At 42.6% G+C, this 20,512-nt stretch overlaps 1 protein-coding gene across 1 annotated transcript in view; it reads right to left on the bottom strand.

Annotated features, from left to right (window-relative positions):
* The window catches only part of LOC8086085 (mannosyl-oligosaccharide 1,2-alpha-mannosidase MNS1), a 93,241-nt gene that overhangs the window by 34,013 nt on the left and 38,716 nt on the right, over nucleotides 1–20,512 (bottom strand). Inside the window, 2 exon segments of the mRNA XM_021465576.1 lie at nucleotides 996–1,013; nucleotides 13,593–13,602. Of these exon segments, the coding sequence (XP_021321251.1) occupies nucleotides 996–1,013; nucleotides 13,593–13,602 (28 nt within the window).

The raw sequence follows: 20,512 nt of genomic DNA, 5'->3' as shown, positions 1-20,512 counted from the left end.
GAGCATCCAAGAATTTTGATTTAATCCATTGTGACCTGTGGACATCTCTTATTGTTAGTGTCTCCGGTTTCAAATATTATTTAATCATTCTTGATGGTTGCTCTCATTTCCTTTGGACTTTTCCTCTCCGTACTAAGTCTGATACATTCCCTATGATTTCTAATTTCTTTGCTCATGTATCTACCCAATTTGGCTGCACCATTAAATCGGTCCAATTTGACAATGGTCGCGAGTTTGACAACTCTGCCTCTCGTGCTTTGTTTCTTGTTCATGGCACCACTCTCCGCATGTCATGCCCCTAAACTTCCCAGCAAAATGGGAAAGCCGAGCGCATGATCCGCACCGTCAATCGTGTCACAGAACCGACCAAATTATAAGAGTTCAAGTGTAGAAACGATCGACTAGCAATCAAGTTTCCAAACTTGAGCCCATATAATCCCAGTAGTCAACTGAAATCACGAAGGACTTCAAACCAACTTGCAACAAACCAAGATCGTAATAGTTCAACATAACACAGCGAATGTTACAAAGTCATTCATTGCCGTCGAAGCGGCACCACATCGGAGTTACTTAGTTATTACAACACATGTTTGTAGTAGCGGAAGCAAAATAGTTTACACACTCATTCCAAAGTTCATTTCACCAGTTCTTGTTACTCCTAGAGTCTCATACCATCCATCCAAAAGCAACAAATATGAAGTCGTTAGAGAACCGCGCCCAACGGTTTAGTCCTCATCCCTAGCGAGATGAAGACAGGTCTTGCAGAAGCCATCATAAAAGATATCATCTGCAACAGGTGGGAATAAACCCTGAGTACGAGGATGTACTCAGCTAGACTTACCCGTCTAGTAAAACATAAAAGACACCAAGGATCATGCAAGGCTAAGTATTAAGTGGAGCTGGCTTGACTCAAGCGTTGCCAAAAGCTTAGCTGATTGCTACATTCTTGTAACAGCATCATATTAATCATCATTAGCCTACCACTAGATTAGCACCTGTACTAAAACACATCACTTGATTATTACAAGCAATAATAACCATATCAAGTTTATCATATGCTCTTCCTTGCTATCATTATCATCACTGTTGACGGTCCTTAATGCTCACATTTAACCATCAACTAATCATGGAAAAGGATCCAAATGCAACTAACACCTAGTCTTAGGGTTTTATCTCACAGAATTCCACGAGTTTTGGTGTTTGTCTATTTCTGCAGGTGGTTATCAGGAAATACGGAAGAAAGGCCCACACGTCGGGTTTACATAGAGATATTAACGTGCCGCACAATTTTCTATCATCTAGAAGACTCCAAAAGCCACGGAACCGAAGCGAAGGCCGAGAGGACTCAGGGACAGGGCGCCCGCCCTCCTCTCCTGGGCGCCCGCCCTCACATAGAGTCCAATCAGGACTCTCTTTCGGGATATTGCTCCACCGACCTAAAGGATCAAGGATAACCATTCAATCAATGTCGGTTTGATCCAACAACCCATATTCACTTGAAGGGACTATAAAACCAGACCCCCTGGCCCCTGGAGATCATACCTCTTCTACAGAATCAAAGCTAGGGTTTCAATTCTTCATCCAAGTAGAGAGGATCCCTCTAGTTCTTCTAGTTCTACCTCTAGTTCATCTAGATCTAGTTCTAGTTCATCTAGTTCTAGTTCTAGTTCTTCTAGTTCTACTTCTAGTTAGTTCTAGTTGTAATCTAGAAAATAGGGAGAGAGAAGAGGAGAGCGGAGGAGGAGCCGGATCTGTCGGATCTTCCTCAACATTATACTTTTGCAGCATCTGGTTCGTTCTTCAATTCATAGTTCCTGAGTTCTTTAATTACTTTTATTTACATTGAAGTTATTTATTGGATTCCCGCTTGCATCAAGTGCTCTAGTCTTTATAATGCTAGAGTAGTAATTAATAGATTAGACGTGGTGTTTAGTCTTGCACTTACCTGGAATTGCACCCAATTCTGCGGATTGTTGTGGTAGCCTTAGGGTAGTGACAGCCCTAACGGTCGACGTATTCCACCATGTTCGGATCAATGTTTGTAGGACCGTAGTCAGATCTTCCTAGCCCCCTTCTCATCTCTTTCTGTGGTTAGTGCTCTGATGTCCCGATATAAATAATCTTGGAAGTAATTCTTGATTCTTAGATCAACTAGAGAACTCTCAGGAAACTTCCTCTCTTCCCATCAAAAATAATTATATAGTTATCCTTGGGCGATCTTAGATCTTAATTAGTACACTCACGTTCCCTGTGGAAAATCGATACTTTGGAATTAGAAAGCTTGTTGGGTATTTTAAACGCAAACAGAAAAAATCTTTAGAAAGCTTGTTGGGTATTTTAAACGCAAACAGAAAAATCCGCAAGCGCACGGATACCGATGTAGCCTTCCCCGGGGGTATTCCAGAGTATCGATTTTCCACAGGAAACGTGAGTGCACTAATTAAGATCCAAGATCGCCCAAGGATAACTATATAATTATTTTTGGTGGGAAGAGAGGAAGTTTCCTGAGAGTTCTCTAGTTGATCTAAGAATCAAGAATTACTTCAAAGATTATTTATATCGGGACATCAGAGCACTAACCATAGAAAGAGATGAGAAGGGGGCTAGGAAGGTCTGACTACGGTCCTACAAACACCGATCCGAATGTGGTTGAATACATCGACCGTTAGGGCTGTCACTACCCTAAGGCTACCACAACAATCCGCAGGATTGGGTGCAATTCTAGGTAATTGCAAGACTAAACACCACGTCTAATCTATTAATTACTACTCTAGCGTTATAAAGACTAGAGCACTTGATGCAAGCGGGAATCCAATAAATAACTTGAATGTGAATAAAAGTAATTAAAGAACTCAGAAATTATGAATTGAAGAACCTAGAGAACGATGAAGAACGAACCAGATGCTGCAAAAGTATAATGTTGAGGAAGATCCGACAGATCCGGCTCCTCCTCCGCTCTCCTCTTCTCTCTCCCTATTTTCTAGATTACAACTAGAACTAACTAGAACTAGAACTAGAGGAACTAGAACTAGATCTAGATGAACTAGAGGTAGAACTAGAAGAACTAGAGGGATCCTCTCTACTTGGATGAAGAATTGAAACCCTAACTTTGATTCTGTAGAAGAGGTATGATCTCTAGGGGCCAGGGGGTCTGGTTTTGTAGTCCCTTCAAGTGAATCTGGGTCGTTGGATCAAACCGACATTAATTGAACGGTTATCCTTGATCCTTTAGGTCGGTGGAGCAATATCCCAAAAGAGAGTCCTGATTGGACTCTATATGAGGGCGGGCGCCCAGGAGAGTAGGGCGGGCGCCCTGTCCCTGAGTCCTCTTGGCCTCCGCTTTGGTCCCGTGGCTTCTGGAGTCTTCTAGATGATAGAAAATTGTGCGGCACGTTAATATCTCTATGTAAACCCGACGTGTGGGCCTTTCCTCCGTATTTCCTGATAACCCCCTGCAGAAATAGACAAACACCAAAACTCGTGGAATTCTGTCAGATAAAACCCTAAGTCTAGGTGTTGGTTGCATATAAGTCATTTTCTATGATTAGTTGATGGTTAAATGTGAGCATTAAGGACCGTCAACAAGCTCTGCCAAGCTTATCCTTTGCTCGTCCCTGAGCAAAGATGGACTCAAGAGTTTCTACAGTGGTTTCATGCCTTAAAGATATACATGCGTTCAAACAAGATCTCATCTCTGGGTTAGGGTAAACTGTTAAGATTTAAACTTACCCATTGTACCTTCCGCCATGGGGCTTGCAACCGTCACTTGTGTCTTGAGCAGTTAAAAGATAGAACGGTCTAGTCAAGCGCCATGTCTCTTGTTCTTCGATTAACTATAGCTCTGGAATTTCTGCAGATTTTCAAATAAAACTCAGAGATTCCTTGTATGAGTCTCTCTAGTCTCTCTTTTGTGGTATTTCTGGATCCTTACCAAGGCAATAATGGTGTATGCCTTCTCTCAAAGTATGTGGTATTTTTGGTATGAGGCATAGTGACATTGCCTTCTCTCTCACCCTACTCTAATAAGGTTTTTGATATCTGGAGCTCATAGGTGGGAGACAGCTAATACATACTTACAAGACATTTATTGCATAGTCAAACCATGGATCCAGAAGACCAAGTCAATAAGTCAAATCAAGATGTGCATGTGTGGCGAATGAATGGTGCATGGTAATGATGGTGATAACAATGGTGAAAGTCTAATTCTACTTGTGCTCTTTTGAGGGGATACATAACTTTCTTGCTCTTTTGGAACTTTTTGAGGAGAATGAGATGCTCTATATTTTCCTTTTTTTTCTCTCAGGTGGGTATCTTGTACCCCTAATTCTACTGTCAGACACTTGTCCATTTTTACCTCTCTTCTCACTTTTTCTTTTCTTTCGAGGTTCCGGGCACTTGCCCCTTTTTATTTCCTCATATTCTTTCTTGTTTTTTCTTTTTTTAGAGCACTCATCTCCTGAAATAATATAGCAAGTGGTAGTAACCAAGATAACTTGAGCATTTATTTCACAGGGAAAAACAGAAATGTTTTTGGCTATTCTCTCCTAGATTAGGTGTAGAATATTTTTAGGTGATTCTGGAGATGGAAATGAGTGGATATATGTGGATGTGTGCTTCCAGAGTAGAAGTAGCATGAATGAGTGAACGTGCAAGTGACTCTTGATTTTAACCACATGACAAGCTCCTAAGGGTCTACACAGCTTGACCACACTCAATGCTCATAAGCAGTAAAAAGTAATTGTATGGTTCATAGTCTAATAAGCATGTATATATGGCTATGGTAGGATTTTAAACTCTCATCATACAGGAACTCATCATGTGATATTTTAAAGATTTTCAAAGATAAAATTCTCCAGAATTCTAGCATCTCTAGGAACAGATAAACAGTAGCTCAACCTTTCCATATCATATCCGTTAACAACTTAGACTTTAGATCAAGTACTCTTCCCACAAGTTCAGGTTTAGAGCAAATCTTAATTCATAACAGTCATGCCTAAACTTGAGAGAGATTTCAATTTTGAGAACTAGTCATGGCAGAGCAACTATTCATCATTTCCATATGAGAGCTTATCATGAGGGTTCATAGCAAACTTTATTTATTCATTTATTTAGCAAACTAAGCAAAGATATATATAAGTACAAAATCTTTATTTGGGTTTTTATGATTATGCATCTTTTTATTATTTAAGTAAAATATAAACGTGAGTAGAACACTTAGCTGGATAAATGGGGGTGCTCTCCCCCAAGCTGGATTTTGACGTAATTTCTTCTGATGTAGCTAGCAGGTGGCGGAGGTGTATTTGAATGTCGGCAGCACTCTGACAGCGATTAGGATGTCCTCCGTCTGCTAGTCTTCTTTGATCCTTGAATTCTATGGAGCTCAAATAGACAACAAAGCTTTGTGGAACTGGTTAAGTGTTAGCATAAGTATCTAGCCTTTATCATGTTGAGCCTCCTCAATAAATGTTACTCTTTTAGTAGGATCATTTATTTTTATAATTTTATTTTTATAGGACAGGAATATATTTATTTCATTTTTACGCCACCACAGTGAATGTACTTATGGGTTTTATGCCATGAGCATACTCACATGGGGCTTACTATTTTTAACATTTTTATTTTCTTTTTAAGATAGCATGAACCTGATTAACTAAGCAAACTATTTTAAATAATTGAAAGGGAAAAGATAGCTACCAAGTTTACCTCTTGGCAAGGCGTTCGGTGTTTTTAAGTCCTCCGAACGGGACTCTCCGTTTCCTTAGTCGTCCTGGGAATCGCTGGATGGCGTAGTCGGTGGTTCCGGCAACGCCTCCTCTTCGTGTATACCTATCTTCTCTCTCCACACCTGACTTGGTGCTACGGTCTCCTCAGGACAGTTCTGTTCAAGTTGTATGTCTTCAGACCTTACTACTTCTCCTTCGTAGTCTGCCCATCTGTCCTTGATAATTTGCCTCCTCTGGTTGCGGTTGCGTTGTCTTCTTCTTGTCCTGACCTGCTTAGAGTCTTCAACTATATAGTTAGGGTCAGTAAAATAGTGGCGTACCTTCTCAGAGGGGAAATGCATGTGGACTTCTCTGGTTCCAATGTATATGATTGCTTTAACGGTGCCAAAGAACGGTCTTCCAAGGATGACGGGTGGATCGAATTCGTCTTCTCCCATGTCAATAACCTTCAACCTTTCGGAATGTCTGATCTGCCATCTGGAGCTGAATGTATGTCGGTTTTAGGGGCATGGTTCCAAACAGGAGCTGATAGGTGACTGCGGCCATTATGCTGACGCCTGACCCGGTGTCGCAAAGCATCTTGTAGAAGTTCTACCCATTGATGGAGCAATGAATGCTTGGCATTCCTGGGTCGTCCTTGTTGGTCAGAAACGGTGACTTAAGTCAACGATCTTGACCTCCTTGAACTACAGTGATCATCTTAGCTGACTCAGTCCACATTTGCTTGTTTCTGTTCCTCCTATTGGTCCTCTTCCTTGGTTCATGTCTTGATTGCTCTGAGATTTGTGTAATCTTGTTCTTGAAGGAAAACGTCTCCTTCCTCCCCTTGATGTAGAAACTGATCTTGGCAGCACTAGCGTAGATGACAGCTCCTGTGGTGTTCAGAAATGGCCTCCCTATGATGATGGGTGCCCTCTCAGCAGTACCAGTTTCTATCACCACGAAGTCTGCTAGGGCGTACAAGGTACCAACTCGAACGCAGAGGTTCTTCACTATTCCCTTTGGGAAACTTAGCGTACGATCTGCAAGCCTGGGCATAATGTCGACGCTGGAGCCAAAGTCATAGAGTGCTTCTAGGAAGTCCACCATGCCGAGGGAGATCGGGATGACGGGGCGTCCTCGATTGTCTCTCTTGACCGGCAGAAGGTCAGTAATTACTTCCACAACGGGGTTACTCCAGTAGTTACGTCCTCAAGCATCTCAGGGCAGTGATTGCCTGAGTGTCCAGTATCTCTAGTGTGTTTGTGTGTTGACACTTCTTAACGCAACCACCGGATATCGGCGACGGCGCCAGGAGTGCCCTGGTAGGGTAACTCTATTTACTATTGGATAATTCCGCAAGCGCACAGAATGTACCGCTGTAGCACTTCACCAAGGAGTATTCCAAGGTATCGTAATTTATATTTTCCCAAGGGAAAGCGGCTAAGTGTGTTTAACAAAAAGGGGAATGAGATTCCTTGAGTTATCTAGTATCAACTAGTGAATAAGGGTGGTAAATAACGAATAGGAAGGGTAGTGGTGAATCCAAGGTCCTATGCTAAAGGTAAATGGTAGAGTTAGCTAGGTGGGAGGACAACGAGTGAGTAAAGGACTCCTATGTATCTAACTTGACTTCTGTGACTTACTTTAATAGATAATTGCCTTAACTACGCTAGAGCCTTACTAACTGTGTGCGAGGGATAGCCGAGCTGGTAAGACGCTTAGAAGGTTTTTCACCTAACCCCTTACCGAAAGCGACTATTGGGCTTATGGACGCCTTACCTTTTAAGAACTAGCCTGTACGTGAGGAGAACCTAATGCCGCCCACGATCTGTCACCTACTAGGGAGTGCGCTCCTACTTTCCGTTCAAGCCAGCGGTAATCAAAGGTAATCTTAAGTATGAGCACCACGCTCACACTTAATCCTACAACGCTAACTAGTTGCAGCTAGCTAGAGCTCCTATACAAGATAGGACGATGATGCACACACAGGAGTGGTTACAGGTCACTAACTTCACTAAGACAACTATATTACTAAAGTAAATGCACAACAAGACTAAAAGACTTGCACTAAGTAAGAACTCAGTAAAGTAAAGTAAGAATAATATATTAATAAAAGGAAAGTCTTACAAAAGTAGAAAGGTACAAGAGCTATACCAGACTCTCCAGAAGACGACTCCGGAGACCCCGAGCTTCGCTCGACTCGACTCTAACTCCCACTCTAGACTAACTACTACTCTACTTGTATGCTTGGAACTTGTAATGCACTTGGCCTTGGAATTGCCCACTTGAAATGAAGGATGGAGGCTGCCTTTTATAGAGGGAGATGGAGTAGGGGTTACTCCATCGCCACGTCATCGATCCGCGTGACATCTTCTCTCCACCCTTGGATCAAACCGACCTCACAACCGCCATTTGATCAACGGCAGGGGCAAATCAACATGTGGGACATGTGGGGAAGGTCGGTGGGAGGCCACCGACCCTGGAACCGCCTTTGATGTGGGGTCGGGCGACCCCACTTCTGGGCCTCTGGGCCCACCAGCAGTGTCCACAGGGGTCCCTTATGTCGGTGGACTAGGTGGCACACCTGGGTCCCACCAAAGAGGGGTCGGGCGACCCCCTCCCTGTGGGCCCAGGGTGTCACCTGTTGTCCCCTCGATCTCCTCTTGATGATTCTGATGTTGGCTTTGTCAAATAATGTCTTGAATTTGTTGTTCCTGCATAAACAAGCTAAGAGTACAAGTGGAACTAGTTAAGGATAAAATATGTTCATGTCATGTCGTTTCCTCTTGCAACCGAGGCATGTTGACGGTGTTTTGTATGTGGATTTCTATGGTATATGCACCGTCAACAAGATCCCCCAAGCTTAACCTTTGCTCGTCCCGAGCAAACAATCAAACTTAGCCTCGGTGGATCAGGTATTGTTACTATGTTCACATTTCAAGAGTACCATGTGTACAACAAAGTTCTTCTCTTTGCATGAAAAATTTAGCTATGTAAACTTACCCCTATTACCTTAGTCCCTTATGGGGCTTATGGCTTTTCCTTTGTCTTAGGTGGTTGAGAGACAGAACAGTTTGACTTGAGCACTAACTTTCTCATTCTTAGCAAGTTTCATATCAGAGGTTTTGTGATATTTTCAAAAGAAAGCTTAAATGTTCCTCTTATGGTTCTCTCATATCACTCAAATGGTGTATGATTCCTCACCAAGGCATATGGTAGGAGTTGCCTTCTCTATTTCATCCTATTTCTAAAAGGCTTATGTGGAGTTCAAGGTAGGGATGAAAGGAGATAGCATACTTACTTTGCATGTATTGCGAAGTCAAAGCTCGGATCCTTGAAGAGAAGTGTCATACTCCCAGATCAAGATGTGCAAGTGTGATATATGGTGGACTAGGTTGCTCCTTTATTTGATAGACTCTCTATGTATTGAGACATGGCTAGCATTTTTTTCTTCTTTTTTTTTATATATATGAGCTTTCATGTGCTCAATTTTCTTTTTCTGTGGACTTGCACATGTCCATCTTTTTATTTCATTTTGCCTAGCCCTTTTGATGTCTCATTTACCAAATAATGCTTAGAGAGATGTTCTAACATTTAGAGTATGGAGCAACCTATTTAGTGGATGCGAAATACATGTGGTTGCGTACTTCCAGTGTAGAAGCAGCATATATATATGTGGTGTGTACGTGATCTTGATCTTAGGAGCATGAAAAGTCTCTTAACAAGGGTCAACAAGACTTGACGACACTCAACACAAAGCAAATAGCTTATGTGGAAAGGTTGCAATTATGTAAAGTAGATATGGCTGTGGTAGGAATTCATCACCATTGAGGAACAATTAAGGTTTTGATCATTTTAAGAATAAATCTCTGATAATCATGCATGCTTAGAAAAATATTATAGTAGCTCTTGTCTTACTATCTCATGTCCCACAACAACTTAGACTTAGTTCTAGCACTTGCAACCCACAAAGTTTTTAGGTTCATGGCAGTTTAAGTGAGCTAAGTGATCCATACTTAGAGAAATACTAAGTTGTATACTAGGCACTAGAGAAACATTAACAAGCAACTAGTCATAATTTCCATGAGGGATATAAACATACATGAAGCATATATGCTAAAGGGAAATGCTAATAAATATTTATTTATTTTTATTTTTTTTTAAGTAAGAATGATAAAATGCATGAAAATAAATAGGATAGAATACTTACCTTAGTGGGGGAGAGGATCTCCCCCAAGCTAGATCTTCGCTCACTGTGGTGGCGGGAAATTCTGGTACCATCCGGCCCAGCGTTGTGCGTCTTCCTCTCGCACACGTCGGATATGTTGGCCGTTTTGTAACGCCAGTTGCAATGTTGCTTCTTGCCCAATCTGCAATTCGCCCATGTCATTAATGAGACTGTCCATACCTGTGGGCTGGTGACGCCTAGCCCTGTCCCTTGGGCGTGGAGTGCGTTGTGGAGGTAGACCCATGGAGTCTGAAGCATCCACTGACATCGCTTCATCGCCCTCTTCAACGTCATGGTGCGAGGATCCTCCTTGCTCCATCTAGGCGGCTTGCATCATCCTTCTTGTCACCCTGCGTGTCCCTGCAACATCTGGATTTGCCACTCGGGCTAGTCTAATGGTAAGTGTGCGGACCCCATACAACCGGCGCCTCGCACATGGGAGAGGAATTTCGGTTGTATAGCCCGGATAAATCATTTTAAGTTCACCATTTGGATCTCTTATGAGCATGTTAGCATTGATAAAGAAGTTCTCATCTACCACTCCTCTAACATAGCCAATGTCTTCAAAATAATGTGATTCAAGTAATCCAAAAGTATCGGCTATTCGAGTAATAAAGGATGTGAAATAGATGGGCTTCCCATACTCAATAGAGTTAAGCCAATAGTTCACTAGCAGTTTCACAGGGGAGACCTTGATTTTACTAACCATGGCATAGAGAATTTTAAGTTCATCATCAATTAAAGTATCAGTTCCCATGCCAGGATATAGAGTGCACATGATCCAGAAGTGAAGAAAGCGCAAGGTTGGATTATGGATTTCAATGGGAGTAGGATTTGAACAATCATTAGAGCCAGAAATTGCTTTCCAGAATCTAATTTTATCGAACATTCTAGTGGCATGATCTAGATCAAGTTCACATTCATGTTCACACCCTAAAGCAGTGTTTAGCAAACTCCAATTTAATTGATGTTCTTGCTCACACATGCGAAAAGATATTCCATTATTTGTGAGTTTTAGGGTGCATAGAAATTCCTTAGCAAGCAATTCTTTTCCAAATTCAGGCACTTGCCAAAAACTACTCCAACCAATTGCTCTAAACACCTTATCGAATTCAACATCCATACCTGTGCGGGCCAAAAGGTCCGGATCGATGATGCTAGTGTGTAGGAAGAGACCCTCTCGGATGATGTAGTACCTTTGCAACTCTTCTTGGCTTAACATGAGGCCGCTCTCGGGCTCTCTCATCCTTGATGGAGGCTCGTAGGGTACCATCCCATGGTAACCTTCTTCTTCCTCCCTTCCATGAGCATGGTGAGAGCCTTGAGAAGAGCTCTCACCCTTTGCTTTCTTGAACTTGCCGAAGATATGCTTCTTCATCCTCCTACACAAGTGAGGCAAACCAAGCTCCTACTACTACTACTATGCAAGGGGAATCTTTTTGGGTTTTTGTTTTGATGACTATTTCTAAACTAAACTTGAGAAATGGCTTGTAACAAAGAGAGAAGAGAAAGGATTGTGAGCTCGAAATGGTTCTGGTGGTTTTAGGTGTGGAGTTGAGCTCACAATGCTGTGGTATTTATAGGGGGAGAAGGGCAAGTAGTGGACCCACAATATAGGGGTCGGCCGACCCCCCCTAGAAGCACTTTGAATTTGAGTTTAGCTTTATACAGGGAACCATTCTGCATGCTTTCAAGATTTTGCAGAGATGGTCCAAAATGGGGGTCGGCCGACCCCCATCCTAGCCCCTCCTCCACTTTAAACATTGTGTCATTGATTGTCCGGAAAAGTAAAGGCTAGGTGTGGACCAAAAGTTTTCAAATTGTTTCTGAGATTCCCTGTTTTAGTGCTTTGTGAAAGGTAAAAGATGAATGGCAAAAGTGGAGACATGTCTAAAGTGATTTCTATGGACCATGGGAGCACTCAAGCATGCCTAGGTGACCACTTTGCAGAATTTAAGCTAGTGGAGTGGTCCCAAATGAATCAAAGATGAAAGGAGCATCTTATGACTAAAGTAAAGGATCAAGAGACCACTCTTTTTCAAACTTTAGCTAGTGTTACAAGCATAGGACTCCATTGTGATTCAAATGGTGGCCAGCAGGAGGCAAGTGAGGCCAATATGGGGGTCGGCCGACCCCCACATTGGAGCTCCCAGAGCATCCAAGTGCTGGGTTGGAACCTCTATGACTAGCAAGGTTGAAATGTGGTGAAGTGGGCCCCAAGGTGGGGTCGGGCGACCCCCCTTTGGGAGCTCCAGCAGCTCAAATTTTTATGACAAGTTATTCTCAAGATTTTATTTATTATGGCTAAACATTTTGTCGAAATAAGATATGCAAAATTCAAAGTAAGAATGCAATTGAAAAGTGAATAGTAGAAATTGAAATGCAGAAAATAAATATGGAATAACTACTGATTTACCTTATCAGCAAGGTCTCCATGTTTTAGGTCCGTAGAGCAGGACCTCTCCGTCTTGTTCATCCTTCGGGTGCATCAGATGGTCCCGGAGACGTGGACCTTGATTGCACCTCTTTCTCCCGCCATACTTGCTTGGTATTGATTTTTGGTTCAGCGGGTTCCTCTTCTTTCTTTTCGGCCCTTTTGGCCGACTTACCTCTCTTGTCCCTTCGGCGTCGGATGTGGCGAGGCTTAGTCGGAGGTTCTTTGTCCTTCACCTGCATGTTAGCTTTATAACCATTGAATGGACATTTTACCTTCCATCCTGGGAATTGGAGGTGAATCTGGCCGGACCCCACATAGATGACTGCATTGACCGTGTTGAGGAATGGCCTTCCCAAGATGATCGAGACATCATTATTGGATCCCATATCCAAAATGATGAAGTCGGCAGGGACGTAGTCGTCTTGGACCTTTACCAGTATGTCCCTTGCCAACCCCTCAGGGAACCTGATCGTCTGATCTGCCATCTGCAAACGAACAAATGTGGGGTGCAAAGGCCCCCCTAGCAAATTATCATAAGTTACCTTGGCCATGATGTTGACACCCGATCCAAGGTCGCAGAAGGCGTTGTGGAAGATTTGCGGTCCGATCTCACAGGTGATGGTCGGCAGGCCTGGGTCGTCCTTCTTGGTGATGAAGGGCGAATCCAGAAGATAGCTCCAGTTGGATTGTACCGGAGGCTTACCGAACCTCGTAGTAACTAGTTTAACTCCTTCAATTGGGTCCTCAGGTTTCCCTGGGATCTTACCTTGCTCGAAGGATGGGACAGCTGCTGCTAATTGAGCTAATTGTGTTTCTAGCATTTTGTTAAAGCTCAACTGATTTTTCATAGCAGAGTTAAAGCTATCCAACTTTTCACTTAAGTTTTCAAGGATCTTATCATTAGCCATCATTTTCTTGTTAATGCTATCATTGATTTTAGATTGGCCTAAGACAAGATCTCTAAGAGAAGGTTGGTTACCAAAAGAATTATTGAAATTTTGATTGTAACCATTACCTTGATTACCTTGGTAGAAGGGGCGCGAGTTCCATTGCTGTTGTTGGGGCCGGTACCCATTGTTGTTGTTGTTGATGAAGCTCACTTCCTCCTTTGTTTCGGGACAATTGTTTCCCGAATGATCATCTCCTCCGCACACTTCGCACCATGAATCAGATTCAATGGCCCGTGCAGTGGCGTAAGGTTGAATGGTCTCTTGCTTGGAACTTTCTTCCATCTTCTTCATTAAGAGGTCCATCTTAGCAGAGAGCATGTCCACCTCATTCAAGGCATGGACACCTCTTCTCTTGGGTTGGAGGCGTTCCTCATTCCATCCTTGGTTTATAACCATCTTTTCAATGAGGTCCTTGGCATCCTTGACATTGTGTTGCAAGAATGCTCCTCCAGCGGCAGCATCAAGGTGACTACGGGCCAAACCGGTCAGGCCATGGTAGAAACCTTGGATTAGGAGCCACTCCTCTATCCCATGATGAGGACAGGCGCGAATGTACTCCTGCAGACGTTCCCATGCTTCGGGAATCGTCTCATCCGCTTGCTGTTGGAAGCTGGAAATCTTTCCACGAAGGGCGCTGGTCTTGCCCATCGGAAAGAACTTCTTGAGAAATGCATTGGCGCACCTCTCCCACGTGGTCACTTCACCCTTGTTGGCGTAGAACCATTGCTTCGCCTTCCCCAATAATGAGAATGGGAAGAGGCGAAGACGGATGGCGTCTGCGGCGACATTCTTGATGGTGAAGGTGCCGCACACCTCCAAGAAGTGTTGGAGATGGGCATTGGCATCCTCGTGTGGCTTTCCACAGAAGGGATTAGCTTGCACCATATTGATAAGCGCAGGCTTCAACTCAAAAGTCGCATCCCCCAAGTTAAGCTGCGGACCCGTGGCGACATTGTCAGCCGACGGCGCAGAGTACTCAGAGATGGTCTTCTGGGCCATAGCTTCTTTGATAACCGATGCAGATACTCCTTCCTCTAACGGATTCAGGTTCGAGATGAACCTTTGAGGTGGAACTTGACGACGTCTAGTTCTCCTCAACAGTTGCTCAGGATCTTCAACGAAGTTTGACGGCAACTGGAAACCGCTCATACACTGTCAGGCTTCACAATAAAGGAAGACAAGACAAGTGATGGGTTATCCCTATCACTACTTGATAACTAGCAAACTCTGGATTCTCTTTTTGTTAAAACTCTTAGACAGACGCTCTCCCCGGCAACGGCGCCAGAAATGCTTGTTGACACTTCTTAACGCAACCACCGGATATCGGCGACGGCGCCAGGAGTGCCCTGGTAGGGTAACTCTATTTACTATTGGATAATTCCGCAAGCGCACAGAATGTACCGCTGTAGCACTTCACCAAGGAGTATTCCAAGGTATCGTAATTTATATTTTCCCAAGGGAAAGCGGCTAAGTGTGTTTAACAAAAAGGGGAATGAGATTCCTTGAGTTATCTAGTATCAACTAGTGAATAAGGGTGGTAAATAACGAATAGGAAGGGTAGTGGTGAATCCAAGGTCCTATGCTAAAGGTAAATGGTAGAGTTAGCTAGGTGGGAGGACAACGAGTGAGTAAAGGACTCCTATGTATCTAACTTGACTTCTGTGACTTACTTTAATAGATAATTGCCTTAACTACGCTAGAGCCTTACTAACTGTGTGCGAGGGATAGCCGAGCTGGTAAGACGCTTAGAAGGTTTTTCACCTAACCCCTTACCGAAAGCGACTATTGGGCTTATGGACGCCTTACCTTTTAAGAACTAGCCTGTACGTGAGGAGAACCTAATGCCGCCCACGATCTGTCACCTACTAGGGAGTGCGCTCCTACTTTCCGTTCAAGCCAGCGGTAATCAAAGGTAATCTTAAGTATGAGCACCACGCTCACACTTAATCCTACAACGCTAACTAGTTGCAGCTAGCTAGAGCTCCTATACAAGATAGGACGATGATGCACACACAGGAGTGGTTACAGGTCACTAACTTCACTAAGACAACTATATTACTAAAGTAAATGCACAACAAGACTAAAAGACTTGCACTAAGTAAGAACTCAGTAAAGTAAAGTAAGAATAATATATTAATAAAAGGAAAGTCTTACAAAAGTAGAAAGGTACAAGAGCTATACCAGACTCTCCAGAAGACGACTCCGGAGACCCCGAGCTTCGCTCGACTCGACTCTAACTCCCACTCTAGACTAACTACTACTCTACTTGTATGCTTGGAACTTGTAATGCACTTGGCCTTGGAATTGCCCACTTGAAATGAAGGATGGAGGCTGCCTTTTATAGAGGGAGATGGAGTAGGGGTTACTCCATCGCCACGTCATCGATCCGCGTGACATCTTCTCTCCACCCTTGGATCAAACCGACCTCACAACCGCCATTTGATCAACGGCAGGGGCAAATCAACATGTGGGACATGTGGGGAAGGTCGGTGGGAGGCCACCGACCCTGGAACCGCCTTTGATGTGGGGTCGGGCGACCCCACTTCTGGGCCTCTGGGCCCACCAGCAGTGTCCACAGGGGTCCCTTATGTCGGTGGACTAGGTGGCACACCTGGGTCCCACCAAAGAGGGGTCGGGCGACCCCCTCCCTGTGGGCCCAGGGTGTCACCTGTTGTCCCCTCGATCTCCTCTTGATGATTCTGATGTTGGCTTTGTCAAATAATGTCTTGAATTTGTTGTTCCTGCATAAACAAGCTAAGAGTACAAGTGGAACTAGTTATGGATAAAATATGTTCATGTCATGTCGTTTCCTCTTGCAACCGAGGCATGTTGACGGTGTTTTGTATGTGGATTTCTATGGTATATCCACCGTCAACATTGTCCTCGTAGATCTAGGTTCTTCACTTGGTGGAGTCTGGGAGTTGTAAAAGTCCTTCATATTTTGCTCGAAGTGTACCTGCTCATAGAGACAAGGCAGAGATCAGGTGCATGGGCCCTGTTGGTGGAAAACACCAACAGAACCAAAAGTGTATTTGTTCTTCTCTGACCTCAAGCATAGTGAGCAAGACAAAGTTGATGGATAATAAGATCATGAGTATAACATTTAAAACATTTATCAGATCAGATCGCTCAACCTAATGGAAAGATAATCTATCTATATTTATGTTGTTTTTTATGAAATATATCTTCTAAAGATTGGGTGTGCAACATTTTAGTTCATATGATTAGGAGTGTGGGATCACAAAGATGAAAGGACTAAACATATTGAATCGATTGGGTTGGTTAATCTAGAGTTGTAAATCATATATGTTTGTCTCTTTTATTCATGTGAATGCTAGAACCAAGGAGAAGCTTTATAAAAGTGATAGTCAAGTACATTAAGATGTTACCTTACTTGAAGAGTGATGGTACAGTATCACCTTGTGGAAGCTTTCCTTTCTTAGTGGTTGTGCATCGTGTTTGTGGCACCCTCCATGGATCATCTCTTGTGAGCTATGCCTTCCTTGTGTAAATTGTTAAACTTCATGTGCCTCTCTCTTTGTCTCGAATGTGAGTTTGTCTCAGGACTTCCCAGGTCGATATTGAAAGTTTTCCTGCAGGGGTTAGTCCAACAAAATATCCAATATCTACTATAGCATACTATCGGCTCAAAGATCAACCTAGACACCATGTCTAATTTGATTTAGGAGGGAATTTTAACCTAAGCATCATGCTTAAATTAAAATCCCTTGGAAGTAAGATCATCATTCCTAAACTAAGCACCATGCTTAATTAAGAGATAAATGAAACTACTCCAAGCCTAGACATATACTAAAGCAAATAAAGGTAGTATGAGTGCATTTATAGAGATCTACTCAAGTGGAGATGAAGTAGTGTGATTAGTATTTAACAAATTGAGCATGTCTCAAAGGTAGGGACAACCAACATAGCAACATAGCAAAGGATGTTTTTATGTAAAGTACTCCCCCAAGCTTGAATTTTACAAAATTCAAGTTTGGATGAGTTTAATTCAATGTTGTATAATGATTGGTTGGACATACCTTGTGCTTGTCATTCATCCGATCTGCTTGCTCCAATCCTAAAAAGGTTAGTGACAAGAATACCCGAAGGAATATTTTTACAATTATCCTTATATGCTCAACACACAAGGTAATATTGCAAATAATTAAAAGCTCATGTTACAATCTGATCAGTGCTTGTTTTAGGACACTAAGCTTGTCCTTGGGAAACCATCAATTTATGTCAGCGAAGTGGTTTCCCCTCCAACGCTAACCTATATCAAGATCAACTCAACGAGATCTGCAATATTTAATATAGACATATGCATCGACAACCGCCCTTTTAAAGTTTTTATAAATAGAAAGGAAGAGGGGGTTGGAGATCTCGAATGTGGTGATGTTGGAGAGACCAATGGATTGGAAAGATGTTGCATATGAGCATGGAGTAAATGAAGTGGCTATGAAATAAATTCCATGCTCATTAATGCTTAGTGAAATCCATGTGGTGTGGTGAAAATGGTAAGGTGAGTGTGGTCAAAAAGGAAAAGAAAAAGGATACATGGACGACTTGGTTCGAAACTAGCACAGCTACCGTTCCCCGGCAACGGCGCCACAAAGCTTGTTGGGTATTTTAAACGCAAATAAAAAAATCCGCAAGTGCACGGATACCGATGTAGCCTTCACTCGGGAGTATTCTAGAGTATCGATTTTCTACAGGGAACGTGAGTGCACTAATTAAGATCTAAGATCGCCCAAGGATAACTATATAATTATTTTTGGTGGGAACAGAGGAAGTTTCCTGAGAGTTCTCTAGTTGATCTAAGAATCAAGAATTACTTCAAAGATTATTTATATCGTGACATCAGAGCACTAACCACAGAAAGAGATGAGAAGGGGGCTAGGAAGGTCTGACTACGGTCCTACAAACACCGATCCGAACGTGGTGGAATACGTCGACCGTTAGGGCTGTCACTACCCTAAGGCTACCACAACAATCCGCAGGATTGGGTGCAATTCCAGGTAATTGCAAGACTAAACACCACGTCTAATCTATTAATTACTACTCTAGCGTTATAAAGACTAGAGCACTTGATGCAAGCGGGAATCCAATAAATAACTTGAATGTAAATAAAAGTAATTAAAGAACTCAGGAATTATGAATTGAAGAACCTGGAGAACGATGAAGAATGAACCAGATACTGCAAAAGTATAATGTTGAGGAAGATCCGACACATCCGGCTCCTCCTCCGCTCTCCTCTTCTCTCTCCCTATTTTCTAGATTACAACTAGAACTAACTAGAACTAGAACTAGAGGAACTAGAACTAGAACTAGATGAACTAGAACTAGATCTAGATGAACTAGAGGTAGAACTAGAAGAACTACAGGGATCCTCTCTACTTGGATGAAGAATTGAAACCCTAACTTTGATTCTGTAGAAGAGGTATGATCTCCAGGGGCCAGGGGGTCTGGTTTTATAGTCCCTTCAAGTGAATCTGGGCCGTTGGGTCAAACCGACATTGATTGAACGGTTATCCTTGATCCTTTAGGTCGGTGGAGCAATATCCCGAAAGAGAGTCCTGATTGGACTCTGTATGAGGGCGGGCGCCCAGGAGAGTAGGGTGGGCGCCCTGTCCCTAAGTCCTCTCGGCCTCCGCTTCGGTCCACTCATAAACCAAAGAACAATAAAACAAGAACTTACTAGAATTAGAAGTCGAATTACTGAAGAATCTTAGGAGCAAGCCTCGGGTTAGAAGACTTGATCCCGCAGGTACAACCTCGGAGTAGACACCGACAGGCCGGCCTTCATCCGATCTACACCTCCACTCTATCTCTCTCAATCTAGTAGAAACTAGAAGATCTAATTCTACTCACATTGGATGTTAAGCCTAAAATAAATTTTATTTAGAGGAGAGGTATTCCTTCAAGGGCTCCTCTCAACTCTAAATAAAATTTATTTTAGGCTTAGCATCCAATGTGAGTAGAATTAGATCTTCTAGTTTCTACTAGATTGAGAGAGATAGAGTGGAGGTGTAGATCGGAGGAAGGCCGGCCTGTCGGTGTCTACTCCGAGGTTGTACCTGCGGGATCAAGTCTTCTAACCCGAGGCTTGCTCCTAAGATTCTTCAGTAATTCGACTTCTAATTCTAGTAAGTTCTTGTTTTATTGTTCTTTGGTTTATGAGTTTACTTTAATCCTCTTCCGGTTGAGTATTAGAGTAATCATTGCTAGTGTAAACGTGGTGTTTAGGCTAGGGTACTCATAGATATCCCCTTTAGAGCAGGTTTAAATTATAATAGTTATGCCTAAACTTGAGATAGAGCTCAAACTTGAAAACTAGGTACATGGCAAAGCAACTATTTATCATTTCCATGTGAGAGCTTATCATGAGGGTTGATAGCAAACTTTATTTATTTATTTATTTAGCAAACTAAGCAAAGATATAAGCATAAAATTTTTATTTGGGTTTCAATGATTATGCATCTTTTTATTATTTGAGTAAAGTATAAACGTGAGTAGAAACACTTAGCTGGATAAATGGGGATGCTCTCTCCCAAGCTGGATTTTGACATAATTTCTTCTGATGTAGCTAGCAGGTGACGGAGGTGTATTTGAATGTCAGCAGCACCCTGACCGCGATTAGGATGTCCTCCGTCTGCTAGTCTTCTTTGATCTTTGAATTCTGTGGAGCTCAAATAGACAACAAAGCTTTGTGGAACTGGTTAAGTGTTAGCATAAATATCTAGCCTTTATCATGTTGAGCCTCCTCAATAAATGTTACTCTCTTTGGTAGGATCACAATCTTATTATTTTTATATTTTTATTGTAAGATAGAAACATATTTATTTTATGCCACCACAGTGAATGTACCTATGGGTTTTATGCCATGAGCATACTCACATGGGGCTTACTATTTTTAACATTTTTATTTTCTTTTCGAGATGATATGAATCTGATTAACTAAACAAAATAATTGAAGGGAAAAGGATAACTACCAAGTTTACCTCTTGGCAAGACGTTCGGTGTTTTTAAGTCCTCCGAACGGGACTCTCTGTTTTCTTAGTCGTCCTGGGATTTGCTGGATGACGTAGTCGGTGATTCCGGTGGCGCCTCCTCTTTGTGTATAACTATGTTCTCCCTCCACACCTGCCTCGGTGCTATGGTCTCCTCAGGACAGTTCTATTCAAGCTGTATT

This window comes from Sorghum bicolor, chromosome 7 (genome assembly GCF_000003195.3).
Source record: "Sorghum bicolor cultivar BTx623 chromosome 7, Sorghum_bicolor_NCBIv3, whole genome shotgun sequence".
In the NCBI taxonomy this organism is placed as follows: Eukaryota; Viridiplantae; Streptophyta; class Magnoliopsida; order Poales; family Poaceae; genus Sorghum; species Sorghum bicolor.
Note: the sequence above shows the minus strand (reverse complement) of the source record. Positions and strands in the feature narration are given on the sequence as shown.